General features: G+C 55.9%; 2 protein-coding genes across 2 annotated transcripts in view; both read right to left on the bottom strand.

Annotated features, from left to right (window-relative positions):
- Positions 1-1,021: 1,021 nt before the first annotated feature.
- VOLCADRAFT_107769 (uncharacterized protein) lies at positions 1,022-7,970 on the bottom strand (the record flags this gene model as incomplete). The annotated part of the gene is made up of 10 exons (XM_002957629.1): positions 1,022-1,177; positions 1,502-1,506; positions 1,635-1,729; positions 2,918-3,383; positions 3,714-3,885; positions 4,393-4,529; positions 5,592-5,693; positions 5,872-6,004; positions 6,869-7,031; positions 7,823-7,970. The coding sequence occupies 10 exons, from the start codon at positions 7,968-7,970 to the stop codon at positions 1,102-1,104; spliced, it is 1,497 nt and encodes a 498-aa protein (XP_002957675.1). The 3' UTR covers positions 1,022-1,101.
- A 9,042-nt stretch (positions 7,971-17,012) lies between these two features.
- VOLCADRAFT_98778 (uncharacterized protein) overlaps positions 17,013-19,267 on the bottom strand; it is a gene marked incomplete at both ends in the record, with an annotated part of 5,341 nt that continues 3,086 nt past the window's right edge. Inside the window, 4 exons of the mRNA XM_002957628.1 lie at positions 17,013-17,093; positions 17,518-17,634; positions 17,986-18,126; positions 19,000-19,173. Coding sequence (XP_002957674.1) covers positions 17,013-17,093; positions 17,518-17,634; positions 17,986-18,126; positions 19,000-19,173 — 513 coding nt within the window. The remainder of the gene's footprint in view (positions 17,094-17,517; positions 17,635-17,985; positions 18,127-18,999; positions 19,174-19,267) is intronic.

Raw genomic sequence — 19,267 nt, 5'->3', positions numbered from 1 at the left:
AGCATGGTTGGCGGGAGTTTGTGATACCGGTTTTGTTTGGTGGTTTACGTAGCGCGAGGATTTCTTTTTTTTGGGGGTTAGGGGGTGGATGGCCGAGGGGGTCCGGGGGTAATGCAAACACATACACGATTTCATCAGAGTACGCAATGGCACCACTCTATGGCATCAGAAGATTCGCATCCCTTGGTCATCATTATCAATACCAGATGCTGCACGGGTTGTGGTGGTAGTGGTGGCAGGATGGTCGGTTTTACGTGTGTGTCTAGGGGGTTGGTAGAATGATGGGGGTATTGACCTCTCTTTAACGTTGTGCGTGTGTATGTATGTATGTACGTATGTGTGTATGTATCTTTGCACAGTTTGCATGCATGGCTAGGGCTAGGCCGAGTCGAAGGTGGCCTGGGTTGTGCCTTCGCGGCTTGGGTCCTGCATGTATGTATGTATCATGTATGTGCGTGTGCATGTCTCTACCACAATACATACAAACATACATACGGTCCACCTAGCTGATGAGAGAGATGCGGTCAGCTGGGTGTGTTGTACTACAATTGTACGATTTCCGTACGTAGGCATCATCTGGTGGAAAGGAAATAAATATATTACTATTTCCGGTGATTTCCGTTCTCAGTTATTTTTGTGAAGAAGAAGATGATGATGAAGTGAAATGGGGCCCCGGCAGTGTTGTACAGTATTTTCTTAGAATCGGCGAAAAAGCGGTAGCGCTGTGGTGGTTGTAAAATGCTATATATGCTGGTGTTGTTGGCGCCATGTTGGTGTTGATGTTGATTGGTGTTGATGATGTGCCCCAGGGCGCCCCCATGCTGTCGAAGATAGGGTCCCTTGGGTCCCTTCGTAGTGCTCTGTCTGTCAGGGCTTGTGTATATTTATTTAGGAAAATTGGTGGCCTGTACGAACGTACGTACGGACAAACCATCCGTTAGGGTGGTTGGGTTTTATGGATATCTCTGCGCCCTGGCAACGACTCCTCGAAAGTCCCCTTGAGTTCGGCCTGGGTTGTGTGTGTAGGGGGGCTCCGCATCGGTTTTTGTTTTTAGGAGGAAGTGTGGCAGTCTGCCATTTCGCCACAGTCGTTGTTTCCCCCTAGAACAACAGCACCTCCCGTGCTTTTGCTTTTGACCTTTCCTGGGTGTCGATATCGATCAGTGCGGTGTCGTCGCTGTTTTTGGTTCGCGGTGGGGTGCGGTGGGGTGGGGGATTGCCATTGTTGTAAAGATATCGGAAAAGATGTATGTGTGTGTGTGTATTGTTGTTGTTATTGTTATTGGCAGAAGGGAAAAGGTCGTGCGGGTTATGTTGGGTGCGGTGCGCGATTTTTGAAAAAAATTAGCTGTCATGTGTATATTATTAGATCGTTTTAGTTTTCGTAGATTAGTTCGGCACGTGTGTGTGTGTGTGTGATTATGTGTGTGTGTGGGGGGGGGGGAGTGGATGTGAAAGGGGAAGTTTACCGCCCCGTTGGTCGCTTTGGGACCCCGCTTACGGCCCCTGGGCCAGGTATTACGTGGGCCCAGAGGTGGTGGTGGTGGTGCAGACTGACGGGCGGTCCTCGCGCTCGCTCTCCGGCGTCCTGCAGTCGCCCAAGTCGCCGCTGCGTCAGCTGCTCAGTTGCTGACCTGAAGGCGAGGTGACCTAAAGGCGATGATAAAGGCGGTGGCGCGGGATCCTATCCTTTTCCCATTCAATGATGAGATGGTTGGGTTACGGTTACCTGTTGGGGGGGTTTAGAGATGGAGAGATGTCCGGGTTGGAAGGGAATTGGCCCCCAATTTGGCCCCCCTCCGATAACGGGGTGGTTGGGTCCTAGGCTACACGTCGTGTGTGTTTTGTAGTGTGTGTTACATGGAGGGAGCGGAGGGTGGACGCGCAGTGCCGGTTTCGGAGCGGTAACTTTCGTCCCGCTTTTTATTGTTTCCTACCAACCCGCATATTGTGTTTGTGTGAATGAAACATGCCACATCTACTACTGCTGGTACACGTACATCTGCACTCAGCACACCTAGGGATGCCAACTCCGCCTTCCCTTTGTAAGATAGAATGTAGTTGTTTATGTAGGAATGCCGTTTGGGCGCGATAAGGTGGATTTGCTGAATCGCCGTTCATTGGTATTGTCGTATGTGACATAACTTCTGTCGTATTCTGCAGTGGTCCGACGGGTGCAGACGGATCTATGGGTGTGTATGGCTGTGGAGAGAGGGGTAGCGCGGGATGGGAAGAGGCGACTATGGAGGCAGGGAGCAGGAGAGTATGGGGGGGGGGGCTTGGCGGCAGACATTGTGCCGCCAGGTTATTTCTCGTTCTCCCCCTCCCCCCTCTTTTGGTGCGTCAGGATAGGAGTTTCACTGGTGGTGATATGCTTGTGTGTGTGTTTGTCTGACGGCTGCCTCCGGCTTCCCGCCCGCCGCAGGCTAGCAACCAGTACGCCAATATGCCCTTCATTTCAATCTTATCAAATCTACAACCTGTTGACCGGTGGTTTCCCCCTTTTCCCCCCACCCCACCCTCCACACATACACACACCACACACGAACATTCTTAGTGGGTGGCTTCAGAGTGGAGTGTAGCTTACGAGCTGTTGACCTCACCAATACGCCTCCTGCTGTACAGAGTAAAAACCGCCTCTCAAACACACACACACACACACGTTGACAACAGTTTTGCGCCTAGAAGAAGAAGATTGGAAAGTTACTGCACATGCTCCGCCCCCTCCACACACTCCAGGGGAAAGAGTGCTGTAAGGCAGTGGTGTCGACATTCCCGTTCGAGGTGAGCTGGTGTGCCCGCTAACCAGCGCAGCAACAGCATTACTGGGCTGGGGCCTGTATCTATACATCAAATACGTGACGGAGGTTCTGACACCCCCTCTGCTACTGCTACTGCTAGCTACTGCCACTGCTACCAGGACCCCTCCGCACTCGCCGTACAAAACTTGCACCCCAAGGCCTGTTACCCCCCCGGTCTTGCGGCCCCCGTGCTGCGGTGGAACCCCCCTCCTCCTCATCATCATCCCCGCCATCGTCCCCATCCGTAAATTCCAGCTCATCAGGATTAAAATCCAGATCTAAATCCAAATCCGCAGCACCGGCACTTCCTCCGTAGTAGCCCCCCTCGCCGCCGCCAGGTCGCCGCCTTTTTAATCGTTCCGCAAGCTGTTGCAGCTCCTGCTCTTCGGCCCGGGAGCTGTACGGCCCAGCGCGGATGCCGTACCCGCTACTGCCGTACGCATCTCCGTCACCGCTTGTACTACTGGTGCTACTGCTGGTTCTGTTGCGTATTCCCTTCCCTCCCTCGAGCATTCCCTCGTCGTCCATAAACTGGAACTCCTCATCCAGGCCCTCGGGAAGCCGCATTGGGTCCATTCCCACCTGGAGGGGGGGGGGGCGGGGGATCGGGGGGGGGAAGGGGATTTGGGGGGTTTGAAAGGGGGTTGATGTTGAGGATGGCAGGGTTTTTTGGTGGTGTTACTTAACTCCGGTTGCCGGTTGCCGGGGAAAGGGCTTTTGCCCCCCTGGCGGGAGGCGGCCCCTCGGTGCCGCAACGAAGGAAAGTGGCAGAGCAATGCAAAGGAGACAACATCCACATCCGCATCCACATCCACATCCATCCATCCATCCATCCATCCATCCATCCATCCATCCATCCATCCATCCATCCATCCATCCATACATCCATACACCCTCAAAAATCCCCCTCACCTTCATGTAGTCCGCGTCCGGACCGAACTCCCGGTCTTCCTCTGGTACCGGCCAGTCCTCGTTCTCGCCCCCCAGCAGCACGCTCTTCAACCCGCACATCTCCGCGCTGAAGCCAACCAACATGTTGATCAACACGTCCAAAGATAACTCGTCAGCGGTGCCCATATCGATCCTGAGGTTGGAGGTTTTTTAAGGTTATTTCTCTTAAGGTTGTTTTCAAGTATAAATGTTTTACGACAGCGGGGTTGAAAGCGTTTTCTTGGGGGGAAGGTGGGGGGTGGGTTAGGGAGTAGGGTGAGAAAGTGTTCCGGTCCGATTTAAGGGGACAGTGGAGCCCCCTTTGTGTGTGTGTGTCCCTTCAATGGAGGTTGGAGGTTGGAGGTAGGGTGTGTGTGTGGGGGGGGGAAGGCTTTGTTGGGTTTGGAAGCCTCCATAATCCTGTGAGTGCGTACGTATTCATGTGTGTATGTATGTATATCTGTGTTGGCAGGAGGAACATGCAGCAGTGCAACTGTCGGAGGTTTGGGGTTGAGGGGAAGGTGTAAAGGCAGCACCAGCGCTTCTATTTCCAAAACACACATGTACATCATACATACTTACGTACATACATACATACATACATATATATACATACATACATACATACGCGAAACACAAAACACACACGACGCGCCCTCACCAAACTCGAGCCCAATTGTCCTGGTACTCCACGTCACCGATGTCGTGAATGTACGAGGCCATACGGGCCTCTCCGGCCGCCAGCTCGTCATTGTCGTACTCGAAGAACGACTGATCGTCATCGGCATTGTGGTACAACTACACAAGTTTGTGTTTTGGAAATTTGGAGAGGAAAAAAAAGCGATGAAGGCGTGGTCAGGAGGATATATATGTGATGAATGATGGGGCCCATAAGGCCCCAAATGAAAAGGCCCCCCAAAAGTCGTCTCCCATTTCTCGTAAACCCCTAAAAAACCCTCCAAATCGGCCCCCCCTTTCATGGCCAATGTATGGCTCGTCCCAACCCATGAGCAACGGTCACATACTCAAACGGTGCGCGCACCGCCGGCCCAATCCAAGAGAGAGACACGAACACCGACAGGCCGTGTCCTTACCCCCAATCCCCCAATCTCCCAAACCCCTTCCCCCTAATCCCCCAAATCCCTCCCCCCCAATCCGCCAAACGCCTTCCCCCCAATCCCCGAAACCCCTCAGGCCTCTTCCTTCCGGTTTCCCCCCCCCCCGGCCTCCCCCCATTGGGCACATGCAAGTTCTGGCTGTTGTACCCCCCTAACTTCCCGACCGCGAACCAGCTCTTGATGAGGCCCTCCAGGAGCTCCCGCTCCCCAGTGAGGGGGGCTTCAATGAACTCCAACCATACCTGTAGCAGTAGCAGCAGTAGCAGTAGTAGCAGTAGCAAGCGAATAGAGCAGCTGATGCAGTAGCATCAATGGCAACAAGCAATGGAAGCAGCAGCCGTTACAGTAGCCGCAGGGACGGAGGAACTGGAATATGTGATGGGGATGTTTGAAGCCCCGCCTACATCCCCCCCTCGCCCGGATGTCTGGACGGCAAGAAGATGGGACGAGCATGAAGGACGTGCCTTGTGCGGGGCAGTGGGGCAGGAAGAGGAAGAAGGAGGACCCAAAATTACCATATAAGCAACAGCAGCAGCAGCAGCAGCAGCAACAGCAGCAGCAGCAACAGCGTTTTGGCTACTTAGGCTTTAATTTGGGTTCTCGCCGCCCCACCTTGTATCTTTATATGCTTTGTATGCTACAGGAGAAGGCGAGCCACGAGAAGGGAAGAGTGGCTGTTGTAGGTGAAGCGAAGGAGAAGACTTGCAGTACGAGTCGTACATACAAATGCTCGTACACTTACCCACAGTCCCATGGGGCTTATGGCTCGGAACCGCAACACGGGCGGCACTTCGGAGCCCTGTCGCTCCCTATGCATGTCTGTCTCCTTGAGCGCGAATTTCATCTGAGGGTTTGTGTCGAGGGATGGTGGGGGGCGGTGGGGGGGAAGAAAGTGGGAACATGTAGGCGTGTGGTTGGTTCGTGTATGAGAAGCGGTTATGCCGTACCCGTGTGTCACGAACTCCCGTGCATACCTGCGTCCCTCACGTCCTGCCGGACGATACTTCATCCCATTGCCGTACCTTTTCCCGAATCCGATCTGGATCTCCTTCCGTACCCTCTAACAGCCGAGCGACCTCTGGGTCGTTATCCGCATCTTCTTCCAAGATCCTGCCGTACAACAAATGATTATTACGAACGCCATCGGTGGCAAGTCTTAGGGTTTTGCAGCAGAGTGAGAGCCTTGATGCGGAGGGGTTACAGGATAGGGGGAATCGTATGATGATAAAGAAGGAAAGGAAGAAGGAAAAAAAGGGTCAAAGGGGGTTCGATCGCGCCTCGCCGTATCCGTGCCCGAAGCAATCACCAAGATTAGAACCCAAGAACCAATCCAACTGCCTGTTATAAATTTCGAAAATGCTCGGTCCCGACAAATTACAGGGGAGCGGGGAGGGTGAGAGGGGAGACCGTGTCAGCGAAACACACTGACGGGGTGGGGGCGACCGGGGTGGGGCCGGACGTGCAAGTTAGGGTACACTCATTAACATGGCCGACGTCGGCACACACACGGCCAAATGGAGCAAGAGGACATGCAGTGCCATTCTTTATGATGTACGTACGTACGTATGTATGTATGTACGTCTGTTTGCGCGAAGGGTTTTTGCACATTTGGCCCTCAACGGAAGAGTGGGTGAGAAGCTGCGGGCGGTTGATGGGTTTGTGTGTGTGCGTGTGTGTTGAGGTGGGTTTTGCGTGTCAGGTAAAATGCAGTGCAGCTTTGCTAGAAGCCACAACTCAACGTGAAACCGCCACACGGGGGTTCACAGCAACCAACTTAACGACCTTAAAGTTGTTCCCAAGTTTTTGATGAGAAAGAAAGCCTTTGGTTGTGCATCGTTCGAGTCGTTCGCGGGAGGCAAAACACGTGAGAACGGTTAAACGGTTAACTACCTGGACGTGCGTGCGGTTCACACACAAACCAAGGGGGAAAGGGGGCTGTCGTCCTTTGTACGGCATCCGCCGGGTATACTGGGTCCTCCCATACATGCCGCCAGCCCAGCAGCACTGTTAAGTACTTACCGAACCCACTCGGGCTTCCGTACTCTCCGGCGGCTTTGGTCGACCCCACTGTACGGCTCCGGCCCCATCGCAGATACTTGGAGCTTTGGGCGGCGGTCAATTGGACTGGCGACATGCCGAGGCACGAAGCTTTGGCTAACGAAGCTGGGATTCAACACGCGATCTGTTGAGAAGGTTAAAGAGCTATTGTGAAGCCGGTGGTGGTCTGGGCGCAAAGGGCCAAAGCATCGGCCGGCGGCGCTTCGCATCCCTATACTTGGTTATCGAAGTGCTAATAGGATACGGCTATTATATTGTATTCATTATCTTGTGCAATTGTTGTCTCTTAGACGACGGAAAGCATGCCGTCGCTAGACGTGACTGTTTGTAAGTAACAATATAAATGGTTCATTCAGCTAATTCGCTCTCGCTGTAAAATCTCTTGCTCGTTGTAACAAACTTAACTTCATCGTCTCTGGGAAAAAGATACCATGCAGCTTCACAAATATGCTCGCAGTCGTCTAACTGTCCGATTCCGGTAGCGGTTGTGCCTCGTCGGTTGCTTCTACGGTACCTTCAAACAGACATCATCAAAGGTCGTATATCTGATTTCGGGAACTGGTCCACTTCTGTCATCATTGACTGCCAGCTCCCGCCGTCGGACAGCCCTTCGGACCGCAGACGAGCTAATGGTCGGCCGCTGATGCTATTTTTGCAGGCGGATCGATTTCGAAACTCTATTTCTCTTTTCGGGAGTTTCGGTACTACCCAAAGTGCCCGAAGCGTTTGCTGATGTCTGGCTTGAAAGCCCTTCTACTTTGCGGCTTCAAGCTAGGTCAAACGATTATTATCCATACATTCAAAGAGTCTCGGGTGCTAAACAAAAGCTATTAACAACAGAGTTGAGGGCTTTCTGTATGGGGCCGCGTCCAGAGGATACGGCTTTTTGGGTTCTGCGGTATGTAGGCTGCTTACGGACAATTGCCGCAGCAGTGGTGCCGGTAGCGGCGTGTTGTATGAGGGGCAGGGGTACGGAAGGGGCCGGGGGAAAGTAGAGCCAGTACAGTGGCAGTTCAGCGACTGGCCCAAGCAATGAGGCCCAACCAGAAATGATGTCGGGCATTATTGTCGTATGATGACGCGCGTGGGATGGCATTGCAGTTGTCATTAATTATGAAGAGGAAGAGGAGTATCAACATATTGAAAGATGGCAGGATATATTACCTTGCTAAAATAGGAAATGCCCCCACTGAGGATTGAACTCAGGACCTTTCCCTGACTCGAAAGTACGAAGGGAACGCTCTACCACTAAGCTATAGAGGCGCTGGGGTTGTTTTTTGACAAAATTATGAATAATAATTAAATTAGAAAAAGCTTTTGCTGTCTTTGCAGCACGTTGTTGTAGCGCGTCTGAACTACTACGCCCCAAACTAGGCTGGCCCACCCACACTGCCAATAGATCGACATTCGCCTGCACCACTTCGCACCTCCAGAAGTGGGATTGTCGCCATGTGCAGTGTACCGCAGGAGCCTCGTGTACCTCAGGAAAACCCCCACATCCGCGCCGGGTCGGCGCCTACCCGTACAAATGGATTTACCTGAACCGGAGATGATCCAATCACCGGCAGTCTCCGAAACGCCTCCTACTTATCCATCTACTTATCCTAGACCCAATTGGGTTACGATTGCACCAATTGATGATTCTTTGCGACGACAACTCTCTTCCCGGGTCGTACAGATTGCTGTACAAGTCGTCATGATTGCTGCGGCATTTAGCCAATCTTCGTTCACTCATCGGTAGTTTTCACAGCCACACTAACTTTGGAGGTGATAAAACAACACAGCCCTGTCTACCTACCCACCCAGGGATGTGCAAGGGACTTACTATGCGGCAGTCAAGGAAAGACTGCCGCAACATACAAGTCGTACATTCTTGCAGTCGCACCAGCGAGTCGCACCACACCCAGGTTGTCACATCGACAGTCGTGCAGCTATCCCTCTCGCGCACGTTACCGCATCCTGACTGCCTAGCTCCTCTCTTCTCTTTAATCCCCTGAGGCCCTGGCTAGGGTTACTTGGGTGACGAACTGCGCATGACATGAAGTGACGCGGCTGGGCTTTTAGGAGTTTGAATCACGCGGAGTGGGTGGGATTGCTCCAGAGGATCAGACGAACGTTTTAAGTGGGGAGCTACCGGCTGCTGTAGTGTTGGTGCAGGTCGTTGCGTCTGGTGCCGTATCGTGCCGTGCCATGCGGTACGGTGCAGTACGTCGTACCTTGCGATGCGCCTAATGTATATTCCGGTGCTATGTTCGACGTTCTTGTGCTATCGTGTTGGCTGGCGGCTGGCAGCGGCAGCAGCTGAAGTGACAGTGACAGCGGCGAAGCAAAGCAAAGCAAAACATTGCGCTCTAGGAAAGACGACTTGCCCTAAAACAACCCACAAAGAGAGCAGGCGGTGATTGCTTTGTTGCGTTGTGTGCCTTTGTGTGTGAGCGGCGTGCACTGTACGAATCTTATGGATTCGGACGTGTGCCGCGACGACGTGTTTTCGTGAATCTAAACCGGCTGGCTGCGCGGCTGTGATGTACCAACGGCACCGGGCGATGACGGGGAATCTAGAGCTGCACCGGCTGGCCGACGCGCTTACGTGGGCGCCATGAGCCCCAGGTCTCGCTCTGCGGTTGGACGTGTTGGTGAGACGCTATCTCACAGGGACCTAGCAGACACGACTAAGGAGACATTAGCCGTTACACGTATTCGGGAGATCCGCGACCTACCACCGAAAGCCCCTTTGCCTAGGCGTAAACGTGTGAATCTGAGGTACTGTTACCGATAAACAACAGAGACTTATAAAGGCTTGGAAAGCCTATCCCAAAGGACGAGAGCTATCAGTACGCTAGAACCTAATAGCCATTATGACGGGCCTCCCGAGACAGGTCCAAAGCTGTTGGTCCAAAGCTGTTACTCAGTCTAACATGCGACCTCAGACCGGCCACAGCTGTCACTCACGACAGCCTGACAAGTTACCCAAGCAGGCCACAGGGCGACACGGCAACCCTTCGCATCAACACGCCCCCTCGTGTCGCACTAGGGGCCTTACTACAAATTGTTAGCACCGACGAGCTAGCTCGGCCACCAAGTCCGCGGTCCAGGCCGACTGCTCACCACTCAACAAACACAAACGCAGCTTGCCAGCCTTCAGCCTGATGGCTATGCGGTCTGGTGCTGCTGTTCAAACACAAACAGGGAAAACAGTGCCGTACAGCACCATACGCACTGCCTACGGCACCCCTTCGGGCATTGACCTGCCCATTCGGGCGCCTGCTCACGCACCCTCAGCACCCCCCTAAAGCCTAGCTCAAAACAATTCCTCGAAGCCCTCAGCACTCCTCCTCTGGCGATCTAAGTGACGCCCAGCGCTGTGCGGCAGCGCACGAACTTGACCTCGCCCAGTGCCTTGGTTAGGATGTCAGCCACCATGTCGTCGGTGGTGCAAAGGCTGAGCTTCACCTCACCACGCGCGACCCTCTCGCGCACGATGTGATGGTGCACGTCGATGTGCTTGGAGCGCACCGACGTGATGGGGTTGTTGCCGAGGCTGAGCGCGCCTTGCGAATCCAGCTGGACGTTGACAGCACCCGGGGAAAGGTCCAGATCGCTCGCCAGCTTGCGCAGCCACAACGCCTCGCGCACGGCTGCTGCTGCGGCCTGGTATTCGGCTTCCACGGAGGAGGCAGCTACGGTGCGCTGCAACTGACTGCTCCAGCTGACCGCCGCGCCACCGAGCAAGAAAGCGTAGCCAGTGGTGGACTGGCGGGTGGTTGGGTCGCCGGCCCAGTCTGCATCGCTGTACCCACAGAAATTGCTGGCGTCGCCACAGTAACGTAGACCAAGCGCCCGAGTGCCAGAGACGTAATGCAGCACACCCAGAGCGAGCCCCATGTGCGCTTTGGTGGGGGCGGACATGTGCCGCGCCAGCATGCTCAGAGCGTGTGCGATGTCTGGGCGTGTGCTGGTAGCGAGGTAGTTTAGTTCTCCCACCAGCGCGCGGTAGCCACTGCTGTCCGTCAATATCGGCTGGGTGTCACTGGCTGGCAGAACCCGCGTACCCTGGGGTAGCGGGGTGGCACGTGGCTTGGCGTTCTCCAGGCTGTGGCGCTGAAGCAGCTGCTGCGTGAGCATGATGCTGCGGTTGCGGCGGTCCTGGACGATCTCCATGCCGAGGTAGTAGCGCGCCTCTCCAAGGTCTCGTACAGCGAAGCAACCAGCTATGGCCGCCTTGGCGGCCGCAACCAACTGCGGGTTGTCCGCCGCCACCAGCATGTCATCAACGTGCACGAGCACATCGATTGAGCCATCGGACCCCCTCTTGACGAATAGCACGGGGTCGGACGCAGACGGTTCATAGCCTAGCTTGCCCAGCTCCGCTGCCAGCTTCTCGTACCAGCAACGTGGGGCTTGCTTGAGGCCGTAAACAGACTTTAACAGCCGGCACGCCTGTGACGGGTCGCCGTTGCTGTAACCTCACCGCCTGGCTCCTGTTTGATTTTGTAGACCCAGCGGCAGTCCAGGATGCGTGCACCAGGTGGCGGCGTGCCCAACTCCCAGGTCTTGTTGGAGAGCTGCGACAGAATCTCGTCATCCATCGAAGTTCTCCACTTGTCCGCTTGCGGACTCGCCACCGCTTCCTCATAACTGCGCGGCTCCTGCACCGCGCTGTTGCCTCCGCCGCCCGCATTGCCGTCGCCTGCCTCAGCATAATTTGTGCTTCCCGACGCTTTGTTAAGCAGCGGTGGACTGCCCAAATCTCCGCCGCCGCCGCTGCTGTTGTTGGCTGGGCAGACCGTGGCCAGCGGCGGGTGAAGAGGTTGCCGTTGGCTGCGTGTGTTGGGGCGGGGGGGGGGCGCTGGGTTCACTGGGGGCGATGCAACCACTGGAGGCGGCGGTGTGGCGGGCTGTGTAGAGCCGCCGACGGGGTCGCCGCTGCCAGGACGGGCGGGGCCAGCGCCGAAGGAGGTGCCCGCCCGTTGAGACGCCAGGCCGCGGAGGTCGTCGTCGAAGGTGACGTCGCTGCTAACAGTCACCTTACCGTCGACGAGGATGCGGTGGGCGGCCGTGCCGCGCTCTGGTCCTAGGTAGGTTCCCGCCTCTGCGCGGGGACCGAGCTTAACCTGCTGGCTGGTTGGGACGCGGACGTATGCCAGGCAGCCGAAGGTGTGCAGGTGACTGACGTCGGGGGTGACGCCATGATAAGTTGCCCACGGCGTAGCCTCCCGGCCCTGAGAGGGGGAAACATTGCGCAGGAGGTTGGCGTATATCACAGCTTCCGACCAAAAGCTGTCGGGGAGCGCGGCATCGTACAGCATAGCCCGCACACGGTCGAGGAGCGTGCGATTGAGCCGCTCCGCTGCACCGTTCTGCTCCGGAGTGTACGGCGCCGAGTGGGTATGCGCAGTGCCGCGCTGGCGTAGCCACTGTGCCAGCTGCTCGGCGACAAACTCGCCACCGTTATCACTATGAAGGGTGCGGACCCGTGCACCATTCGGGTTGCGAGCCTCCAGCTGCGTCACCATGTCCTGCAGCGCTTCGCCCACTTGGTTCTTGCTAACCAGTGTGCGAACGGCAGACAGACCGGAGGCACCGTCCAGCAGCGTTAGCAAGTAGCGAGCCCCTCCTCGGCCCGTGGTCGGCATGGGCCCGCACAGGTCAGAGTGTACGACCTCCAGGACATGCTGAGGCCGGTTACCGCGGCTGACGTGAGCTGTAGCTGTAGTCTTCGCTGTGACATAGGCTTCGCAGACACCCTCTGCCGCCTGATGCAGCGCCGCGGGAGTGACCCGTGGTCCATGTACCAGCTGCTTGGTGATAAGCTGCTCCAACGCCCGGTAACCAAGGTGGCCGAACTGGCGGTGCAGGCGCTGTGCTGCTGCGAGTTCGGCGGCTGAGCACTCAAGGGCGCCCAGCTGCCCTTGGCCGTTGCTGGCGCCGTTCGACTGGTCTCCGCCGGTGTCACTGCTGCCGGCACCGTTTGGCTGGTCCCCGCCGGCGTCACTGCTGCTGGCGCCGGCGGCAAATCTGCTAGCGCTGGTACCTCCGCCGGCTCTGTCTTCCGCAGCGCCGAGCGCACTGACGGCGCGTTTGGTCGGCGCCAGCAGGTCCACGTCCATGACGTAATGCCCACGCTCGCTCCACGCGGTGATAGACGAACCGCCGTGCGGCAGGCCTACGTGCGAGAACCGGCGGCCCGCCTTGTCCGTGCCGAACGTGACTGAGCAGCCGCGCGTCACGAGAAGGTCGACAGACATGAGCGTCAGTCCCGAGCTGGGGACATGGAGCACGTTGCGTAGCAAGACGGTTTCTCCATCGCGTGTCCGTAGGAGTAGCTGCCCTGTTCCCATGACGTCGGCTAGCTGGTTGTTCCCCCACTTAATTTGCTTGGGCGAGCCGGCAGGAACGTAACTGTGCAACAGTGAGCGGTCAACTGTAAGGTGGTAAGGTGAACCAGAGTCTAGGACTACTGCTGAACTGTTGCCACTGCCACCGACGACCAGCACCGTGGCACGGTTCTGGCGTGAGCTTACACCGCCGCCGCCGCCGCCACTGCTTCCGCCAGCAGTGTCGCTGCCGCTGCGGCGGCCGTTGCCGCGTCTAAAACGGCCGCGTTCTCGCGTCCTGTCGCCCCCGCTGTTATTGCCGCCGCTGGTGCCTCCGCCGCCGCCATCACGATGGCGGTTGCCGCTGCCACTGCTGCCGGCGCCAGTACTGCGTGGCTGTTCAAACGCATTGCTGCGGTAGAGGCCTACGGACACGTCCGCCAGTTTAACGGGGCACTCACGGACGTAGTGCCCAGGCTGTCCACAGTAGCGGCAGGTGTCGATGGCCCCCGCGGCGCCCGAGGCGCCGGCAGCACCGCGGACTCCACGGGCGGTGCGACCAGGGCCAACAGCTCCAACCAGGCCGGACTTGATTGCTTGAGCCTTCAGGTTGTTCTCCTTCTCCCGCAGCATAAACACGAGCTGCGGGGTAGTCAAGTTGGGCAAAAATACATCGCGAACTCGACAGTAATAGCGTACTGTGGAGGCAGACCGTGGAGAATTGCATGACGCATAGCAGCCTCGTCCCACTGGCCGCCCGCCGAGATAATGTCGCTGCGGAGCTGCTCCGCCCGCTGAATGAAGTCAGCGGTCGTCTCGTCGTCGCCCATGCGCAGTTGCTTCTGCGGCTCCAGCAGGCTTAGCCGGGCCTGAGAGGCAGAACGGAACTGCAGCTGTAAGAGCTGCATGGCGGCGAGGGTCGTCTGACAGTTCCTGAGCAACTGCTTTACTGGCAGTTCGCAGGATAGACGCAGGTAGCCAAGCGCCTGGGCATCTTCCTCCAGAGCGTCTTGCGCATTGCGTCCCGGTGGCGACGGGTTGGTCATATAGCTCCGCAGCTTGGATGTAGCAAGGAAATCACTGAAGTCTCCTAGCCACTGTGAGTAGTTAGACCCGTCCGCTAAGAGGACGGTCTTACACCCTTTTCCCATGTCGGTTGCCTAGCGAGCCTCCCTGCTCAAGCTAAAAGCAACTACAGATATTAACCGCCGGGAACCGTTACCCGGGGCTCATAACCTGTTGGTGAGACGCTATCTCACAGGGACCTAGCAGACACGACTAAGGAGACATTAGCCGTTACACGTATTCGGGAGATCCGCGACCTACCACCGAAAGCCCCTTTGCCTAGGCGTAAACGTGTGAATCTGAGGTACTGTTACCGATAAACAACAGAGACTTATAAAGGCTTGGAAAGCCTATCCCAAAGGACGAGAGCTATCAGTACGCTAGAACCTAATAGCCATTATGACGGGCCTCCCGAGACAGGTCCAAAGCTGTTGGTCCAAAGCTGTTACTCAGTCTAACATGCGACCTCAGACCGGCCACAGCTGTCACTCACGACAGCCTGACAAGTTACCCAAGCAGGCCACAGGGCGACACGGCAACCCTTCGCATCAACAGGTCGTACTGCTTAGGTTTTGCTGTCGAGCGTGCTGCGATTAGGGGTGGGTAATCAATGCTTCGCTGGCGGCCTGCAGAGGCGGCAGTGACAGCAGCAGTATAGCACTTCATTCTTTCATTACCGTACCGCACCGTACCGTATAAGCACTCTGGAAACCGGCATCCCTTCGATTACCTCGGGAATCCCTTCATTTGGCGTTCTTTTCTTGTCTTGTTCATTCCGTGCTCATTTCGGAACGAAGGGCTGAGGGGCCTTCAGAACATATTGAAGCAGTTTTGCTGAAGTGGTCATAATGCACGGATTCGCTTATAGAAGCCTTCTGATATCGCCTTGCCAGCAATGTTTTAGTGATTTGGTGCTACGTTCCGCAAAATGAGTACAAAAGCACACTGCATCTGTCCGCAATACATGATAATACGTATTAATCGTTCATTCTCGCCCTTCCACTTGTTCCCAACTGCATGCCCTGTGTCTTTGTTGCACCATAAAAAGCACCCAAGCACCACCTTCTGTGGTGTGCATGCACAGCAGCCGCAGCTAGGGAAAACGCTCATCCAGCCACCAAACTGACTGCCACATTACATTATGGTTCTAACAATATGGATGGAGGTCCTGTGATATGATGAAAAACAAAAACTCTAAAATGGCATAAGGGTTTTATGGGTTTTACGCTTTTTTCCAGGAAATTTTGTAAGAACACGTGTTTGCCCCTTTCAACAGTGATCAAGATTCGAGCCAGTTCATGAAAATAGGCATAATAAACATCCTTTTGTGAAACACATTATCCATGACTCACATCGAGGTGGTGCATCAGTATGCCGCCAACCGCCGACAAGTATATTGTATTTTACAGATTCTGGTGGTCTGGTGGGGTAGATGTGATAAAGATCGGGCCGACTCGGGAAAAGTCGTGTAGATGATGTCCGCTGATTTCAACGTGACAGGGGCCAACGGAACATCCCTTTTCCGCACCACTCACCTAACCTCGTACAGTTTCATTTTCTCTTGTCAAAGCTCGCCGATTGATCAACCAACTGACTAAAACACAATCCAACAGATATCTGCTATCTCCAACTTTTTTCTTATATTATAACTCTTTTGGAAAGTCACCAGCGTCACCAGCGTCACCAGCGTCATCACCATATTACCACATAGCCGCCAACGCCACCACATTCACATAAAACTTGCGAGAAATCGTATAATCGCACGCAAACTCCCGCACTCCCGCGCGAAGAAAAGGAAGGAGAAGACGAAGAAGAGAGAGCAAGAGCGAGAACGTGTGAAGAGAAATATGGAAAACCCTTTCATCATCATCCGCCGAAGTGAAATGAAATGACGACCCGCACCGTTGAGTTCGGCCTTCGCCCGTCACGCCCCTCACCACTGCCACCACCGATAGACAGACAGACAGACAGACAGACAGACGCGCTGACAGACCGACTTAGGCATGCAGGACGGAATGAAGAACAAAACCCCCCTCGCCAAATCGTGGGACCACCGTCATTCACACCCTCCCTCCAATTCTGCTGCCGCTGCCACCCCACCCCCACCCCACGCAAACTACATACACACGCGAATATAACCAACGTGTTGCTCCGTCCTCCCTCTGCATGTCTGTAAGTCTGTCCCTATTTCTGCTGCGGGTTCACGGGGCGAAAAGATGGTACATGACCTGCCCACCGCACAGTTGAACTCCTCCAGCTTAAAAAACCGCCACATCACGCCAGGTTTTAGGGGTATCAGGACCCGGGAAAAACTAAAACCCTGGAGAGATCTAGCAGTAGAGAAGTAGCCGTAGCAGTCGCAGTAGCTGCGGGGTGCATAGGTTCCTGTTGCATCGTTGCGTTGTCTTCTTCCTCCGACTCCCTCCCCCCTCCCCCCTCCCCTCCTCCCACTCTATTTCTGTGTCTCTTCCATCATCACGCATATCACCGAATACTCCTCCCACCTCGCGCAGCACTCCAACTGCAGTACACAGCCCCTCTCCTCGACCGGATGACACAGAGAGACAGACAGACAGACTTCAAGCCACCAATCGAAATACTTAGGCCCCACTATTTCCTTGCCCTCAGCTGCTCATTCACCACCATGACACCCTGCCATTGGTCTCCACCCCCTCCGCCGCCACCTCCCCCTCCTCCGCTGCTCGCTGCCGTCCCCCCCTCTCCTACTTTTTGCGCTTGTAGATCTTGGCCAGCAACGAGGAGAACACCTCTTTGGGCAACAGGGTTTGCTCCGAAATGATGGCCTGAAGGAGGGGGCCCGGGGGCCGTCGTCTTAGACGCGGGGGGATTGCGGTGTGCGTGTTTGTGTGTATGAGTGCGAGTGTGGCAGAAGGGACTTCCAAGTGAGAGGGCCCAGCGCGAACCCCCCGGTGAGGTGAGGTGAGGTGAGGTGAGGTGGGGGAGGACCTCCCAGGGATCTCTACGTTCTAGAGGAAGGTGGATAGCGTTGGGGGTTGTTTGTTTGTCTGTCTGAATATGTCTGAATATGTCTGATTTGTCATTGCGTGCGTATATGTATGCGTGTCTGCGTATGTATGAATGTATGTGTGTCTGTATGTGTATGCCGTGCTGGTTTAGTCCAGGGGTTTAGGGTTCAGCGGAGGTGCAGGAGGCGGCCACGTCCATGTGGGAACAGCAACAGCCCTCAACAGCAACACAGCATCTCACATCCAATTTGGCGTACGACGCTGCCTCGTAGTCCCGGAAGCGCTGCTCCATCCCCAGCTCCCCGTACAGGGCCTTGATGGCGGCCACACTGTCGGCCTCCTTGCGGCCGTAGTGGGCCTTACGTTGCCCCGGGGGGGTTGGGGTTGGGGTTGGGGGGCAGGGTTGACGGGGCGATTGGGGGGAGGCGGGAGGGGGGGAGGGGGCGGTCACTATGCAGGTGGTTCAAGAAGGGTGTTACGGATGTTACCAGATGTACGACCGCAAGCATGCAGGCCGGCAAGCCACGAAGGCCCGGTGGTGTTCACTGACGGCCCAAGGAAGCCCCTCTGGGCGGGGTTTTGTTGGCTGATGCGCACATCACACTATACATACATACATACATACATACATACATACATACATACATACATACATACATACATACATGCAACCACAGGCCACACGCTCACGCACACACACGCGACTTACCTTGATGACCTCTTTTTGCTCGTCCGACGCTACCTGCAGTGCCGTACACACCAGCCAGGAGCACTTGTTGTCCTCAATGTCCGTACCAATCTTACCAATCACCTCCGGATCCCCGCAACAGTCGAGGTAGTCGTCCTGGATCTACGGGGGGGCCCGGGGGGGGCCCGGGGGGGGCGGGGGGGGCGGGGGCGACAGGGTGTGTGTGTGTGTGTATGTATGGGGACTAAAGGAAAAATGGGCTGTGTGGCCGATATTTCCAAAACAAGACACCCCCCGGAGCGGTCCGGGACAAGTCCAACGGAGGGCTATGGATGAGAGGGATATTCGCGGCGACGGGTTGGTGGGCTCTAGGGGGGGGCAGCAAAACTAGGAACTAGAAACGTCCTACCGAAAAAGGATATCTTAAATACTAAGAATAAAAAGACGGCGGGTACCGGGCTTCTTCCGGAGCGGTCCGGGAGGAGTGTGTCGTACCCCGGACACTAACCCGCCCTAACCCTAACCCTGGCCACTACTCTAGCCTCCACTGCCCCTCCTGGCCTCTGCCAGCCCTACAGCCCTGAAACCCAACCCCCCTCCCCCACACACCCCTCCCCACCCCCCACTACCTGGAAATATTGGCCCATCTCTACACAAATCTTCTGAGCCAAGTCGAAGGCGGCAGGGTCCTGGGCGGGTGATAAGTAGCAGCAGCAGTAGCAGCAGCAGCAGTAGCATTAACAATAGCGGGTCGCACCAGGGTCGCTTTCCTGTCTCCTGCGAGCACTTAGTCCTCTGGATTCGACACGTCGACAGTGCAGCATACATACATACATACATACACACATACACACAGGGACATTCACACCGGCACATTTCATTTTCCTTTACTAATCGCATCCCACCACCCCCACCACCATCATCATATGACTCCTGCCCCTTCCAGCATTACCACCCCCACCCCACCACCCCTATATCCACTTTCCCCCTTCCGCCCCCCTCCCCCCTCCCCCCCCCGGGCCCCACCCGCCTCACCTGAATCCCCGCCAGCACCATCCCACACGCCACCGGCAGGTAGAAGGAGTAGTAGGCGGTCTTGTACGTCACGATCCGCAGGTAGTTGTCCTGCGTGTACTTGGCCAGGTCAACACTGCCGATGGGGGCGGTGGTCAGGTCGAGCAGCTGGCCGTGGCTGGTTTGGAAGGTGACCTGGGGGGGAAGAGGGGGGGGGGGAGCGAGGGGGGAAAGCGAGGTGTGCGTGTGTGTGTGTGCGTGTGTGTGTGTGTGTATTAATCAAGAAAGA

The sequence above is a fragment of the Volvox carteri genome (genome assembly GCF_000143455.1).
Source record: "Volvox carteri f. nagariensis unplaced genomic scaffold VOLCAscaffold_77, whole genome shotgun sequence".
Classification (NCBI taxonomy): domain Eukaryota; kingdom Viridiplantae; phylum Chlorophyta; class Chlorophyceae; order Chlamydomonadales; family Volvocaceae; genus Volvox; species Volvox carteri.
The sequence above is the reverse complement of the archived record's forward strand: the minus strand, read 5'-3'. Positions and strand labels throughout refer to the sequence as shown.